Source organism: Somniosus microcephalus, chromosome 29, assembly GCF_052327205.1.
Source record: "Somniosus microcephalus isolate GS21.2 chromosome 29, FLI_Smic_1.0, whole genome shotgun sequence".
In the NCBI taxonomy this organism is placed as follows: Eukaryota; Metazoa; Chordata; class Chondrichthyes; order Squaliformes; family Somniosidae; genus Somniosus; species Somniosus microcephalus.
In genome coordinates this window covers 21,169,691-21,186,451 of record NC_141015.1, presented here as the reverse complement: position 1 = coordinate 21,186,451, position 16,761 = coordinate 21,169,691, and the positions used below count along the sequence as shown (strand labels likewise).

The 16,761-nt window shown below is 40.8% G+C and overlaps 1 protein-coding gene across 1 annotated transcript; it reads right to left on the bottom strand.

The window, feature by feature from the left end:
• Positions 1-4,410: 4,410 nt before the first annotated feature.
• Positions 4,411-12,584, bottom strand: znf488 (zinc finger protein 488). The gene is made up of 4 exons (XM_085970348.1): positions 12,296-12,584; positions 9,035-9,257; positions 8,424-8,655; positions 4,411-6,021 (listed from the first exon to the last, which is right to left on the bottom strand). The coding sequence occupies exons 2-4, from the start codon at positions 9,248-9,250 to the stop codon at positions 4,835-4,837; spliced, it is 1,635 nt and encodes a 544-aa protein (XP_085826474.1). The 5' UTR covers positions 9,251-9,257; positions 12,296-12,584; the 3' UTR covers positions 4,411-4,834.
• Between the last annotated feature and the right edge of the window lie 4,177 nt (positions 12,585-16,761).

The following is a 16,761-nucleotide window of genomic DNA, read 5'->3' as shown; positions in this document are numbered from 1 at the left end:
TTTACCAAAAAGCGACGATCTGCTCTGGTTTGTTAATCAATGTCCGGGTTAAACAAAATTTAATTTCTATTATTCCAGATAATACAAACTCAATGATCTTTAAAATGGTATCTAGAGTTTTATTCTTTTAGTATCAATTATAGAATCTATTGGCTCTGGATGAACACACGTTGGATCAAAATCTAAAGAAAAGAATCTTGACCTTAAAGAATTGCAAATAACTGGACAAAATAATCCCTTTAATACTCTGAAATTGAAAATTTGGAAAGACGTTGGTATAATTGATCCTTCGTGCTTTAATAAGCTGGGTAGTTCCTCCGGGTTAAAGTAACACATCGCTGGATCATCTCGGCCAGATGGTCCGAGGTTGTTTTTTAAGGTGATTTGTCCACTTTTAAAATGCGGCTCAGCACTGACCTGGAATTATACTGCATCTGGTACCAACTGGTCTGGAGGGAGAGTGGCTCCTCGTGGCTACACTGTGCCCGGGAGTCGGAGCAGAAAATGAACACTGCTACTTCCGTGTCAGTGAGCATCACGATGCCCTTAACTTCGACATTCCTCCTCTTATTAAACTGCAAACGCGGCATCTTCCGGGGACATAACCCAAATAAAATCCACAATGTTCCACTGTTTTCGAAGAAGATCAGTAATAACTAGAAACAAAACTGTAAAATAAAACGATCAATTTCCTCAGTGAACAGTGATTATAGAAACTGAGTGTTCCTAAACAGTATTTTGTAATACACAAGAGAAAAGATGGTGCTGGATGCTGGAATCAATCATATAATTGGCATTTATAGCTACATTTTCCGATGCAGACCCATTTCAAATTCAGGCACAAAGTAAATACCATTCTAAAGTATTCGCTGTTCTTTAATAGTCTATCGGAATAATAAAATGTTATGTGCTTGTTGTCAACGTTGTGAACAGAATGTCCATTGTAAACATGTCGGGCTTATTCGGAGATACAAAGCTCTTTCACATCGGTTCAATGTATTTTTCTCCTTTCGAATTCGTTATTTTCTGCTCTTGTTATCCACCAATCATATTGTACAAAAACATTCTCCCTAAAATGTTCAGCCCAATCATATTGCAGTAAATATTGGCCAATCAGGTTGCAATCTCCACGGACGTCCTCACCCGAGATGAGAGTCAGGAAGCTTTTTAACAAGTGGAGAGAGACAATATAGTTAACGTTTCAGGTCGAACCTTTGGCCACAGATGCTGCTTGACCGGCTGAGCGTGTCCAGCCTTTTCTGTTTTTATTTCTGATTACCAGCACCTGCTTTAGCTTTTAACAAGTGCTGCTTTTAACAAGTGCTGCTTTAAACATTGCGGATTGTTTTGCGTTCTTCGAAATAAAATAGAGATTGCCTGCGACTCTCATTTACAGCGACTTGATGGGGAGATGCCGGGACCTCCCGAGCCCGTCTCTGCGTTGACTGTGTTCCAGCTCTGCTTCCCTCGCTCGGCCTTATTCCCCAGTAATCCAGTTAGGTCCCAGGCAATCCAAACAGTTTTGGGAGGGCGGGGGGTGGGGAACACAGCGCCCAGTGCCTTATCTCCTCCTTAACCTGCCAGTAATACCACGGGAGCTCCACTAGGTAATAGAATTACAGCTCAATTCACGAAAAATGTAGAGAGCAGCTCGATTTCCAAGCACATTCAGTATCACTGATAGTTGTTCCTGTGCCCTTTATTGCTACGTTGTAACAATGCAGCTAATGTATGATTCTACACACATGGGCCTATACTCTCTGGAGTTTAGAAGAATGAGAGGTGATCGCTTTGAAACGGATAAAGATTCATGATGGGGATTGACAGGGTAGATGCTGAGAGGCTGGTTCCCCTGGCTGGAGTGTCTACAACACAGGGTCACAGTCTCAGGATAAGGGGTCGGCCATTTAAGGTTGAGATGAGGAGGAATTTCTTCACTCAGAGGGTTGTGAATCTTTGGAATTCTCTACCCCAGAGATCTGTGGATGCTGAGTGGTTGAATATATTCAAGGCTGAGATCGATAGATTTCTGGACTCTAGGGGGATCAAGGGATATGGGGATCGAGCGGAAAAGTGGAGTTGAGGTGGATGATCAGCCATGATCTTATTAAATGGAAGAGCAAGCTTGAGGGGCCGTATGGCCTACTCCTGCTCCTAATTCTTATGGTCTTATGTAAATACACCACAGCCAGTGTTTACGCTCCTCCTTCCTACATTACAACAGTGACTACACTTCAAAAAGTACTTCATTGGCTGTAAAGTGCTTTGGAACGTCCTGAGGTCGTGAGCGGCGCTATATAAATGCAAGTCTTTTTTTCCCCCTCCCACTTTCTGTTTGTGAATAGTGATGGCCGTGTGTCATTCCACCGTTCACTGGTAAATAATATTGGGCCACATCAGCCTCCGGGTTGGCTCAGCTAGATATGAGTAAATGGTAGCCACAATGAAGTTGAATTGTGAAGACCTCCTTGAATTGTGGAAGATCTCGGGGGACTTTCACAATGTCAGAGACAAACCGAAAGCTTTACTGCGAATGCTGATGTGTTTCTGAAATGGGCACTCGGAGCGGCCCAGGCAATTCTGACCAAAGGTTTTCACTCACAGCTGAAAACAAACAAATTCTGCTTTAGGAAATTAGTGCACACAATGAGTTTGGTTCACCACAGTCCCACGATATTTTCCCTTCCTCCTGAGTTGATCTGCTACTCGTTAACTTTCCTACATTACAACCGTGGCTACACTTCGAAAAGTACTCAATGGGCTTCAAAGCGCTTTGGGATGTGAAAGGCGCTACATAAATGCAAGTTCTTTCTTTCAATGGCTCTTGTGGTTAACTATTCGGAATATATTGCGCTTTTGTGGAAAAATCAGTATAATTTTCTCCAAACAGGCTGACTGGTCGATCTCGAAGCTAAAGGTGGCCATTTCTTCGGCGCCAGTCACGATTCCTGATCAGCGTGTGGTATCATTTGCGCCCTTCTGATACTAAGGAATATTTACACGGTATCCACAAAGCCATGCGTTTCAATGCTGAACTGAAAGAAGCACCACCATTTCTGTTCCGATGCATTTTGGCCGCCAGGAAAGCAAAAAGGGTTGCCTTTGTAATTGGGAGTTGATAAATCCCTCAATAACCATCGCTTGGATTTCGATTCAAATTGCCACACAAAATCCGGCACAGCCATGAGACCTGTGACCAACTGAATGGCCGATCATAAGTGAACTCCTAAAACCTGGAAATAATAACTATGTGGCTTCTCCAAACTGCAATCCACCAAATGTACAGCAACAGCTAATGAAAGAGAGCACTATCAGAATTTCAATTGTTAGCACTGAATTCGCCTGATATGCAAACATCTACAACACTAAAAGAAAAACTTACATTTATATAGCGCCTTTCACGACCACCGGACGTCTCAAAGCGCTTTACAGCCAGTGAAGTACTTTTGGAGTGGAGTCACTGTTGTAATGTGGGAAACGCGGCAGCCAATTTGCGCACAGCAAGCTCCCACAAACAGCAATGTGATAATGACCAGATCATCCGTTTTTGTTATGTTGGTTGAGGGATAAATATTGGCCAGGACTCCCCTGCTCTTCTTCGAAATAGTGCCATGGGGTCTTTTACGTCCACCTGAGAGAGCAGAGGGGACCTTGATTTAACGTCTCACCTCCGACAGTGCAGCACTCCCTCAGCACTGCCAGCCAGGATTATGTGCTCAAGACTCTGGAGTGGGTCCATGAACCCACAACTTTCTCACTCAGAGGTGAGTGTGCTACTCACTGAGCCACAGCCGGCACTAATCCTGAATGACCCTTAACTTAGCTGGTGAAACAAAGAGCGTCCCGAGCAAGCGCCTCCTCATCTATCAACCACCCAATAAAGTCCTTCTGTGCCCTTTTCCTTTTGGTATGATCTGAATGATTGACAGAAATAGTGTTGCCTTTAATGAATGTATGTATACGGTTTTTTTCTGGACTTGTCTATCGTTCACTATCATTGTTGCTTTAGTCTCTATTCAAACACATCGACAGCACAATGGCTTGTCCTTCTCTGTACATTAAACACCATTGGTCTAGCTGCCCAGATCTTTTCACAAACCTTTCACAGTGGCCGAGAGTACTGCATGAATTAGACCAGTTTTCAAGACTAATTAGTCATGTGTTTATATGGCGGTTTAAACGCAATCGTGAGAATCTGTTCGAACAGATGATCAGCAACACACTGAATAATTTAGAAAGCTGCTGTGGAAATTGACTTTGTGTGCAGCCTCCATATTGTGCTTGCATAATGGCAAACTGTGCAATTCATCAACGCGGCTGAAATACAAGAATGAAGACATATTTTGTAACGAGTAAATTGCAGATATGTACACTGTATTTTCAAAAGTAATTATCCAAACGAAAAGAAACTTAAATTGAAGATCACTTTATCAGCTGCAGATTCCATGGTCGTTGCACTAAGTTAACAGTGTTTCAAAAACAGGAATGTTTTATTGTACATTACTATGTTGAAGTGGTTGTTCCATGCAATGTTTGTACTTAAGTGCATTTAATTCACAGGCAAATCAAACTGTTTGTTCTGAAAATGCAACTTTGATTGCATTGGCGACACTTTGTAACCCCCCATTTCTATTGCTCGTTTTGAATAAATCAGATGTTTGCAATATCATTGTAGACATTTAGGGTGCTTAGGCTGCCGGTTTTAACACTGTTCTGGGCCAGTAAGACTAGTTCACTCTCATCCGAACCGACTGAATGGACGCCGTTCCAGTTTGTAATCAGACCGCCGGCGAATGACTTCAAAGTTCACTTCTTTCAATTTTAATCCAGAATCTCAGTTGTGAGATGTCATGTGCCGCGATAGATGATGGCGCTCCCTAAAGAATTCATTACAGATCGGACATGTCAATTTTTCCTCCCTTCTTCTCTTACTCAGGTAGTCGGTTGCGTATTCTTTTTTGTGGTGGGACCTCATGTGAAACACCAGGTCAGAAGTCATGCGAAAGGAAGCGTTGCACTTGGCGCACCAGTTCTGAGCGGACACCCCGAAAGACGTATAGGACGATGGGAGCAGAGTCAGTGAGGATGTGGATTGCAGTTGTACTCCAACCGGCTTTGGCCACATGTCCGTGCTGTATAAAAATGGGCTGTTGGTTGTGACACTCGTGTGTAATATATGAGAATTGCCAAGATCAGTGCTGATGAATTTGGACCCCAACAGATTAGAGTGGCCCAGGAGGTGACTGGAAGCGAGAGAATCAGGTAAATCCCGAGCGCACTCAGTGGAAGCATGGAGTGCATGGGCCAGAAGCATAGAAGACCCTTCTGCTGGTCGTCTGTTTGGTTGACAGAACGCACTTTTCTGTTCTTCTCTGGCACCTGAAGGCAAGACCGAGGAGAAGGCGCTCCCGGTGGAACTGAGAACCACGTCTGTTCTTAGACCGACCTTCCTGGTCAGGTCAGGGGCACTGTCTTTCGCATTCCCCTCTGCTTTGTCAGCTTTGCTCTTCTCTCGCGGTCGTCGAACCTCAGTAAACGCACTTGTTTTATGCTCCGAGGAATCTTTCTTCAATAAATACTTATCAGAATTAAGTTTCCAAACGGAAACTGCAAGCGCCGGGCAAACGTTTGGGTCTTCTTTCGAAATGCCGCCCTGGTCGCAGGCTAAATGATTTGTTTTTTCTAATAAAACCGTTTTCCTGATGTTGTTGTCCTCGGCGCCTTCTTGCTTCCTCTTGCTGGCATTCTTTCCCGCCGAGGATCGCCCCTCGTCCTGCACGGCAGACTTTCTCTTAGAGTGCTCCAGATCATGGGCAATCCTGTGAAAGTTGGTAACTCTGTCCTTATCTTTGACCTCTGTGCTCGTGTATGGGTCTTTAAACAGACCATTGTGACCAATGCCAAGAGCTTGAAAATCTCTCCATGCGAGATAGTCTTTCCTCTTGCCGCACAGGAATCGAACATGGGCCAAATATGGATTTTCATACTTCAATTCCTGATCACAGTCTCCGCACCTGAAAGCTAACAAAAACAATAAAATGCGATTAACAACTTACTTCTACATCCATTCCATTATATTAATATTTACTTAACAAAGAAAAATAAAACCTTGTAGGCTGTTCATGACCTCAAGATGTCCCAAAGCGCTTTACAGCCAATGGAGTACTTTTTGAAGTGGAGTCACTGTTGTAATGTAGGAAACTCGGCAGCCAATTTGCACACAGCAAGCTCCCACAAACAGCAATGAGATAATGACCAGATAATCTGTTTTAGTGATATTGGTTAATGGATAAATGTTACCCAGGACACCAGGAAGAACTCCTCTGCCCTTCTTCAAAATAGTGCCATGGGATCTTTAACTGTGACCTCAGATAACGTTTCAGCCAAAAGATGGAACTTCCAACGGTGCAGCACTCCCTCAATACTCCACTAGTGCCTCAGCCTAGATTGTGTGCTCAAGACTCTGGAGTGGGACTTGGACCCACGACCTTCTGACTCAGGGGTGAGAAGATCAGCACGCTCGATGGCCCTAGTTACAGAACAATAAAATATGCCCTGACAACAATTCGTTATTTAAAGTACAGCGGGCAGTGATATCAAAACCGGAGGCGGTCACAAAGCTTTGAACTTGTGTATAGCTGGGACATTTAAGAGCTAAACGTATGTGATACCAACACATGACTGTTTGCCTATTTACTGTTGACTTGTCTAATTCAAATGACAGTTAATAAAAACATTCGGCGGTACTAATTAACAAATGCAAGCACTTTTTAACCCTAAGCTGAAAGGTCTGTGCAGTTCATGCTGCCGATGGACACAGACACGCATTGACAGTAGTGTTCCGCGTCCTTTCAAGCAGACCATGAATAATGGTGTCGCTTTGCATAGACGTGGAGCTACTCAGATCCGCCTTATTCTCTGCGATTTGGAAGAAATATATTATAGAGCAATAACATTTAACAGAATAAACAATAAATGTGGTCTAGGTTGATCATATTTTCCTCAAAACATCTTACAGTACAGCAATGTTATCCCTATATCCTATTTTACAAATGAATAGTGTTGGCAAAAGATACTAAAGCTAAAAGGAACTGGATTTTATAACATTTTGAAAGACTAAGTGTGCACATTTTACACGGTTAATATTACATTTTTGGTTCTTTCATTCACTTTGATATTTTGAAAATATGTTTTAAAGAACGACTCTCAGCGATTGGATTCTTGGAGGTTGGTCTTCTCTCGAGTTGGTCAAACAAATCTGAAATGGGCGAAAGCATTTGTTAATTGTGCCCTTGAGGATGCAGTACTCGGGATACCTATTTCACCCAGTGACATCAGCAAGGTAGGGTCTTGGACTGGCTGCAGTGCAAAGCCTCTCTGGATTTCCGAGCCATGCCCTTCAACCCCAGATGTCAGAAGAGCACCTAATACTGTTAAGTGTGACATATTCATTCCCCCGTGGGCTTGCGCTGCACAATCAATGCCAATTAGTGCTAAATTCGGCGATTTTGATTTTGCACCAAGGTCTCCTGTCCATTGAGATCTGATCTGAGACTGTCAGAATGCATTTTCTACGTTTCTCTTAACAGCTCCGTATACGTTTGCGAGTCTACGTCTTATTTCCCTTTCTCAGTATGTTATTTTAAACACATTTGCCTCGATTAAGTTGACCCTTTCAAAAGCAACGCCTGTTACTAAAGGTACATTGTGCAAATTTTTTTTTTTTTAATGCTTCAATACATCTCATTCATTAAGGAGATATCATCCATGCATTGGCCTGTGATGGGACGTCAGCCGTTCATTAATCTACTTGCCTTGTTCATTTTAAGTGACCAGCCACGTTTATCTAGCTTGGTGCAGAAATCAAAACAAATTTAAACGACACCTTAGTTGAGGGGGTAAATTACGTGGCTCTTTTTCAGTTTGACCACTGCCGGCCTACACTTGCTGGTGCCATGGTTACCTATGACGTATGAGGAGAGATTGGGTTGATTGGGCTTGTACTCGCTGGAGTTTAGAAGAATGAGAGGGGATCTCATTGAAACTTATAAAATTCTAACAGGACTAGACAGACTAGATGCAGGATGTTCCCGATGGCTGGGGAGTCCAGAACCAGGGGTCACAGTCCAAGGATAAGGGGTAAGCTATTTAGGACTGAGATGAGGAGGAATTTCTTCACCCAGAGAGTGGTGAACCTGTGGAATTCTCTACCACAGAAGGCAGTGGAGGCCAGTTCATTAAATATATTCAAGAAGGAGTTGGATATATTTCTTAAGGCTAAAGGGATCAAGGGATCTGGGGAGAAAGCAGGGACAGGGTACTGAACTTGGATGATCAGCCATGATCGCATTAAATGGTGGAACAGGCTCGAGGGGCCGAATGGCCTACTCCTGCTCCTTTCTTCTATGTTTCTATGTACTCACTATTGGAGCCAGCTCGAGTTTTAATGTCGGTGAAGCCGAGCAGTGTGGAGAGCTCCCTGTCATACCACACGAACAGCTCCTCGTCTTTGCCGATCCGCCGCGTGGAGCGGTAGTATAGTTGGCCACTCTTCAGATACGCCTCCAAATTCTGCTCCTTGGTGTTGTTCGCCGCTTGCACGAGTCTCAGCCAGGACAGCCCATCGGTAGAGCTATTCATCGCAGTTGCATCCACCTAAATGTCAAAAAAAACCTTTAACGGAGCGTTTAAATAACTTTTTCGTATCCCATAAATATTTTGTGGAGCTTTTTAAAAAAAAAATGTATTAGCCATTAGCTTTGATAAATTTAATGCAAAATACATCTCAATCACTTCTGCGATAGGACCCTACTATTGAACGGGAATTGTCCGTCATCTTTATTGCAAAAAAGGTTTTGAAGGTTTCATTTTTACCGACATCACATAGTTTCGTCCCTAAAAAAATTTGATCTTCCTCTTAAGCTTAACTTTAGAGAAACTGTGAATTCATCTAGTCAAGGTCTGGTTTGATGTTTCCTCACGTGTCATTGGCAGATAACTCGCCATGTGAAACTTCTAAATAAAGGTCTCTTACCCTGAACACGTAGGGGACGCTTCTCCGGTCTGAAGATTTCAAAGCAATGAAAGCAATTGTGTCATAAAAAGTGTTCTGGAGGATGCAGGGACCGAAGATCGCGTCCTCGGGGATCTCCCGGGTAATGTGCACGCTGGTTAATATGTCAGTGAAGTGATGATGTAGAAATTTGTTGTCACCTGCCCATAGTCCCTTAGAGAAAGGGGTAAGTTCCATAATTCACCTGTGACAGACAAGATAGAACAGTTGAATTACTCGGAGTTTATGGTGCGAGTGTACCATCGCAGTACATTGTATACAGTCCAAAAGTCACCTAAGGTGTTCTGTGTTGGTGAAAGGTAGGCAATGTTCGCAATGCACGAATAGCGACAACTCCACCTTGTTCTGTAATAAACAATTTCATCACAACGAATATATCTGCTTGAAACATTGCATCTGTAACTATTAAAAAAAGAAAGACTTGCATTTAAATAACAAAGCGCTTTACAGCCAATGAAGTACTGTTTTGAAGTGTAGTCACTGTTGTAATGTAGGAAACGCGGCAGCCAATTTGCACACAGCAAGCTCCCACAAACAGCAATGTGATAATGACCAGATAATCTATTTTAGTGATGTTGGTTGAGGGATAAATATTGGCCAGGAGAACTCTTCTTCGAAATCGTGCCATGGGATATTTTACGTCCACTTGAGAGAGCAGACGGGGCCTCGGTTTAACGTCTCATCCGAAAGACAGCACCTCCGACAGTGCAGCACTCCCTCAGCACTGCACTGGAGTGTCAGCCTGGATTTTGTGCTGGAGTCTCTGGAGTGGGACTTGAACCCACAACCTTCTGACTCAAAGGCCAAGAGTGCTACCGACTGAGCCTAAGTGATTATTTTAAAATGCCGAGCCCTTGCCGTGCAGAAGAGCAGTATTGGTGCCCCCGATGCAAGTTTTCACGAGCACTCAAGCTGTGAAGGGTGAAATCTGAGCTTCGCGACAACTATTTAAAAGTGCATTTTGTAGAAATAACATATGTTGCCTCGGCACATTTTCTACCTCGTCCTGTCATAATTGATTCTACTTCATAACTTCCAGTAATCATTTCCTCAGAAAGTTAAACATGCGTGCACTGTTGGTGCAAAACAGTATCAGAAAATAAAGTTAGGTTCACGTTGTGGAAATACAGAAAAATAACCATAAAATAGATTTTCATGCATCTTCTTTTATGTATTTATAATGCAGGAGACACATAAAATCAATACATACACATACGTAATGGAGTTAAACATTGTAAATGATATGAAAATTTGATACATCTCGTTAACTATAGCCTATTCTTCATTCTGAATAAGGTTTCAAAAACGACGTAATTTCAGGCATTAGGATGAATCATAAGGGAGACTTATCAATGAGAGATATAATTGGTTATTTTAATGAAGTACTTGGTATGATAAATATTAATTACAAGAAAATATTACCATAAAATTAAAAAATAAATGCATTGATTGCATAACTGCTTGAAGGTTAAACATCTTGCAAATCCGTAAAAAAAAAATTCGTGGTAGTTGTTGAATTAATTGTACTTTGTGCTCCCGAAAGAATGTACCGGGGAAATGGGCCAACCGCCCAGTGCTGCTGTGACAAAGTTATCAACCATTTTTCATTCTTGTTACTGTAATTGTAGTCTATATGATTTTATCTAATCTTCCTTGAAATTGCTGTTATTGTGCTGATCAGGCGAAGCGATGTTGATAATTTGTGACGATTCGGACCGACCCCTTATGATCTGAAGCGCTTTCTAAAGATTTTATCATGGGCATTGTACAGAGCTGATACCTAAATTAATTGATGCGAAAACTAATGATCCGAGAGCTGGTGTTGGATGACTATGTCTAAGACATTCAACGGTGACAAGGCTGGTGACATAGATTAGCAAGGATGTATATTTTTTAATAAAACGCAAAGGTATTTTAACCGTTGCCGATAATTCTGATGATCAGGTTTGACATTTTATTCACGTTTTGATCCCCTTGGTCTTCTGTTGGGTTAGAAGCTGACTGATTGTGACATTAAGGTTTCTCTATTTCTGACTCCCAACCGCGCGAAGCAGGTCTATTCAAACCGTTTCGCACCTCTGCTCTCTCGGCTCAATGTGAAATAACTTCTCGGGGTCTCACTCTGAGTCTAGTGACACTTGGAAGCATGGTACCGTATTTACTGTTCATTCATTCCTCTCATCTTCCTTGCAGCGAACTCGAATCTGTCTTTTATTTCACAATACCAAGTGACACGCGTGCAAAATCAATTTGACATGAAGACGCCAAGATCAACATAATTATCTTCAGTTCTACCACAGAGAATGCTTCAGACTGTTGGAAGCAATCTAAATAGGAATATTTCCCCCGCTGAATAGCCACTGTTTGAAAAGACAACTGTAGAAATCCAGAACTTGCTGCCAAGTTGCAATGTCTGTCCGTGGCTTCAAACATGTAAACTAGATGATGGACGACACTATTAGGTGCCCATTCGCAGAGATCTAATAGCAACTGGCATACCGACTGGTCTAAACGCTCACAAAAGTATATGCGATGTGGGTGAATGCGTCTCTCTCTCTCTTCCATTGTGTATGAGGGGAAAGTCAAGGGACTGTTGATTTGATGCGTATCAGTTCACAGAGGCTGATCCCCCATTGTCTGTCCATCTGTCTGCCTGTTAGTTCCGGCCCTTTCCCCCCCGACCATCACTGATAATATCATGTTAAAAGAACAATTTTTTTTGCCCTTAATCAACGACCGCCATTAGTTACTGTTCGGATTGCTTTAAGTCATTTAAAATAAAAAAAATCAGGACCTAACAGCTGCTTGTATTATTGAAATTATATTCAAGCTGCAGTTCTTAACCGTGGCTGAATAATCGCGACTTAATTATACCGGACACGACTGCATTATAAGAAAGAATAATTGTTTTATCATATCGGTAATTGATTTTTGAAGATATTTGATTAAACAAACAAGTCCCCATCCAAAGGGATGCTGGTAGTAGTATCTTGAGCGATTCTTCGTTTTTTTTAAACTATATTTTTCTATTATCATTAAAATCATTTGGGACACTATCAGAATTTAGCCTATATATTTAAAACCTGAATGATGATCAGGACCGAAAGAAGGTTTATGGCAAGAAATCTGTAACCCCGCCTCATATAAGATATTCACACACACACACACACGCACACACAGAGTACGCATCTACACACAGACACAAATCCAGCTTTCATTTACCAATGTCAGTCGATGGCTTCTTGGAATCGATTTCTTCAATTTCCCCCCTTCAGGTATAAGCTTCTCTGGCCACCGCGATTTCTATTGATCCTGAAAGTGAGAGTGACGCTGGCGAGCGCTGGGTGGAAATGGCAGTTTGTCTCGGTGTAAAAGACACTTTCCTTTGCAAGATCATTTGCTCAGTGAAGCGTGACAAGCAATCCCAGGGCTCTTCCGCTTGCATGCACCCTCAAGTGGCACTTTCATTGGTGCTTTATATGGAGCAACCCTAATAATGAACGCATGCAAACGAACAGTTGCAGAGCATTTAAAGCAACATTTACTAGCTTAATACACACCATTTTCTATACATATATAACAGTTTAAATGTCTTAAACAAGAAAAGTACCTGTTATACTTTCAAATGCCTATTTAGGTCACTCAATGCACCTGCTCTAAAATCAGAAGTAAAATATTATACATTTATGTCAAATCCGCACCTTAGGTTGAATGCTGTGAATTTTATAAAGCCCCTATATGATGGTAGCGTTTACCAGTCAGGGGTAACAATTTAATAATATTTTCGACACATTTGAAGAGAGAAAGACAAATAAATTTAGAACGCGGTACCCGAAGCCGTATAATTAGGTTTTGTTGTATAAACAGCGTTAAAATGTAAAATTTGAAATCGATTTTAAGTAATATATACATGTCCGTGCCTTTATATAGTCCGCATCCTACAGACTTCTTCGCTCAGTAGAATACATGCTTTCTGAACGTAAAGATTCCGTCTTACGCTTTCCTACTCGGCAGATTTCTTCATCTTAAACCTATCAATCATTTAAGAATCGGCGCCACAGATCTTTAAAAAAAAACTTACTAAAAACTGAAGTTAGTAAGATGAGAATCCACATCATAGCACTGAAACACACAATGTCTGTTTAAATCATCAGAGTTCACCGTCTTCGGTGTTGTTAGGTGTTTATATTGGAGAAAGTTGAACTCAATTCTATACTGTACACTATAAAGAAATGATCAGTGTTTGGAGTCTGTTGTACAGATTAAACAAGACAGTGACAAACGATGTTGATGGGTTAATTCCTAAACATCAACATCGTGTGTTACCGTCTTGTTTATTAACACGGACAGAACAGCGGGGATGCTGCGTTATGTATAAATAATATCACCAGATAGAAACCCCTCATCTAATTCACTTAATGCACAGAAAACGTTTATCGCACAGCGGCGGGAATATTAGTCACACAAATATCTTTTCGATCCAGGTTCAGGAGATTAGAGGAAAAAAAACGTTTGTCAAACAAGATATCGCACTACCCAGCGCGTTAATTCCATTCGAAAAGTGCCACTTGTTTTCCACTGCTTGATCTATATACGTTATTTTACAAACAAATAGCAATGTTTTCATTAAGTAAGTTCAATATAATTGTCACAATTCTCCTACAAACAGGCATAATTCGCTGTTTTCTGAATTTACAAATGGGATTATATCTGCCACCATTTTTATTGATTAATACTTCGTGTTGGACTAAGAAAATGTTATCAAGCAAGAAATCTTTTCATAGTGTCCTTGCCAGAAAAGGCACCTAACTCCGGGAAGCTGCCAAATGTCTGTGAAATTAATTAAAGGAACCACATTTTCTGCCAAATACAAAACATGCTATTACACACCGTGAATTGTCACATTCGCCCTTTCGAAACGATTTACAAAATCCTGTAAAATATTTTGCAACTCACCTGAAAACAAAACGTGACTGTGTGCTTTTTTTCACAGGATAAACGAATCTCTGTGGGTAACTTTTAACATTCGTTGAAATCTTAAATGCATAATATATATCTAATCAGATGGTTTTAATGCAGTTGATCAATAAGGAAAAAATGTATTCTAAATTATTTCTTTGCGAGAATTAGTTGTTCAAGCGAAGCGAAACTAAACCTATTCAATTTAGTTGGTAAATACTCGAAGTAACTACCCAACGACAGACAGCTCTTGGTCGATTTGTCCAACTCGTTCCACACACAAAAGTCGCCGGTGATACGCTTATGTAAAAAGCTTGTATAATGGTCAAATATCTTGTCATGATCAAATAATGCTTAACATTCAAATAGCAACATCACTTTTGAAAGATGTCGTTCCAAATAAAGGCGTGTCAACGCCTGACAGAAAATTCCTCTGAACATCTTGACATCTGAAATAGCCAACCCTTTTGATTAATGTCGATGTAGTTTTAGTGGCTGCTCCGCAATGAACGAAGAGCTACTTCATCGGTGCAAGAACGCCTGCTAATTTAACCAAAATCTAATGTTTATGATTTTTTTTGCATTTTAATAGAATAGCTGTAACGCGGAGATATATTCAATGCATCAACGTAACTGAAATTTAACACTATGTGGCAACAGCAAAGTAAATCAAATCCCCTGAGAAACCAAATTTTAATGCACTGATTATATTATCAGGATCTTGAATAGCATTAGAAAATAGTAGGTTTGCTTACAAAATGCATCGCTTTTACATTCAGCCTTTCAATTCACGATACAATTTTCAATGTTTGGCAGTGTGACTTTATGTATGAATTTTATAGTTGCCTTGCTCTTTGACAAAAGCTCACTGCTGTGAATTTATTTTTCTTTGAGCTTGTTACAATCACGGATAGTTGCAGGTTATTTTTACATTTCAACATTTTAAAATCCAACTACAAAATGTACATGCTGCATTTTAAACTAGCACTATAGTCGGTCTCCATACTGAGAAAGTGATAATAATATTTAGTTCTATCAGACACCAGTTCATCAAATAAACAACATCAATTCTGATCGAAGCGTTCTAAATTAAAATGAAGGCAAGCACGCTTTAAACAATCCTTAACCTTTTGAGGCGCCTGTTATGCAAAATAATTTTCACATTTAGTTGCTATTTAAAATGCTAAAATTTGATTCAAGTTTTGGAGAATAACATTTTTAAAAGTATGCTTGGTGCACATCGAGGCAACATATTGAATGCATGAAATAAATGCCGACTTAATTTGTGTTGAAATGAAGATAACTTTTAAAGTTGCATTTGCTCTTTGATAACGAGCTAATGCTGTTGTGCTCCAAAGTTGGGTGTCATCAGTAGCAAATGGTTCAAAAGTGTCACTTTATTTATAAGCTTCTGTAGCTATACGACATTGATAGTAGTTTGTACAATTCCGATTACAGGAGGTATCTTAAGATGCCCTGGGAAGTGGCTGGTCCGATGTTAACATTCTGAAAGTCAAATCTGCTCAGCACTTGAGGTCAGATGTAAATAGTGATTGATCATTCGGACTCACAGCCAGCGGAAAGTATTTTCTTTACATCTGAATGCGGGCAAACAATGCCTATATTGTACAGTTCGATGCAAAAACAACTGTCTTTATTGGGCTTAAATGAATAGAATAATATTGCTTCGTGATAACATTCTATATCATTTCTATTTTATCTCTCTAGCGCCCTCTTACTAACGAGCGCATACTGCATGATATTTTTGGAAATCTCCCTCGTCCTGAGATTAGGCAAACTGCCTCATCATTAACCCGCCAACCCTAAGCGTCCTGCATTTATGAAACGGCTCCACACGCCACCCGTTTAATTGAATGTGCAGATTACATACTTAACATAAATTTGTGATTTTTTTTTAGAAAAATCATGTTTTTGATCAATTTAACTATTAAAACCACTGCACGTTTTCCATATAATGATTATAATCGTGCCATTCATTGAAACAACATAAAGTGATGCATGACAATTGTGTATAATTATTGATTTAAGACTAAGAAGGGGCGTGGGGAGAGCAGGCAGGGCTAAAATTGATCAGAAGGGTTGCAAGTCTTACTGTGTGACAGGAGACTAAAATAATAAAGTCAGCGTGTGAGGTGTGCTTAAGTATAGCAATTGAAAGCACTTTATGGCTTGAGTGTATAGAATCAAACAGCACAGAAGGGGACCATTCGGCCCATCGTGCCTGTGCAGGCTCCTTTGAAAGAGCTATCCAATTAGTTCCACCCCCACCCCCCCAGCTTTGCAAAAAAAAAATCCTCTTCAAGTATTTATCCTTTTGAGAGTTATTAATTAATTTGCTTCCAGCACCCCTTTCAGGCAATGCATTGCAGATCACTGTGTGTAAAAAAAAAATCTTCTCATTTTCCCCCTCACTGGTTCTTTTGCCAATCATCTTAAATCTGTGTCCTCTGGTTACCGACCCTCCTGTCAGTGAAAACAGTTTCTCCTTAATAATTATACAGTCTATATATATATATTTTTTTTTAAAACGTGCTATATATTGTCGCAGCTTCTGGAGAAGTATTGCACCGAATACTACTTTGTCAACCCCTCTTTTTTGTGTGTGTGTGTGTGTGCGTTGCAATTTGGTTAGTAGTGCTAGGAATTGGGAGGCGAGGAAATGAGAAGGCTGGTGAAGTTAGCAGTCCCAGCCTCCGCATTGCTGGTGT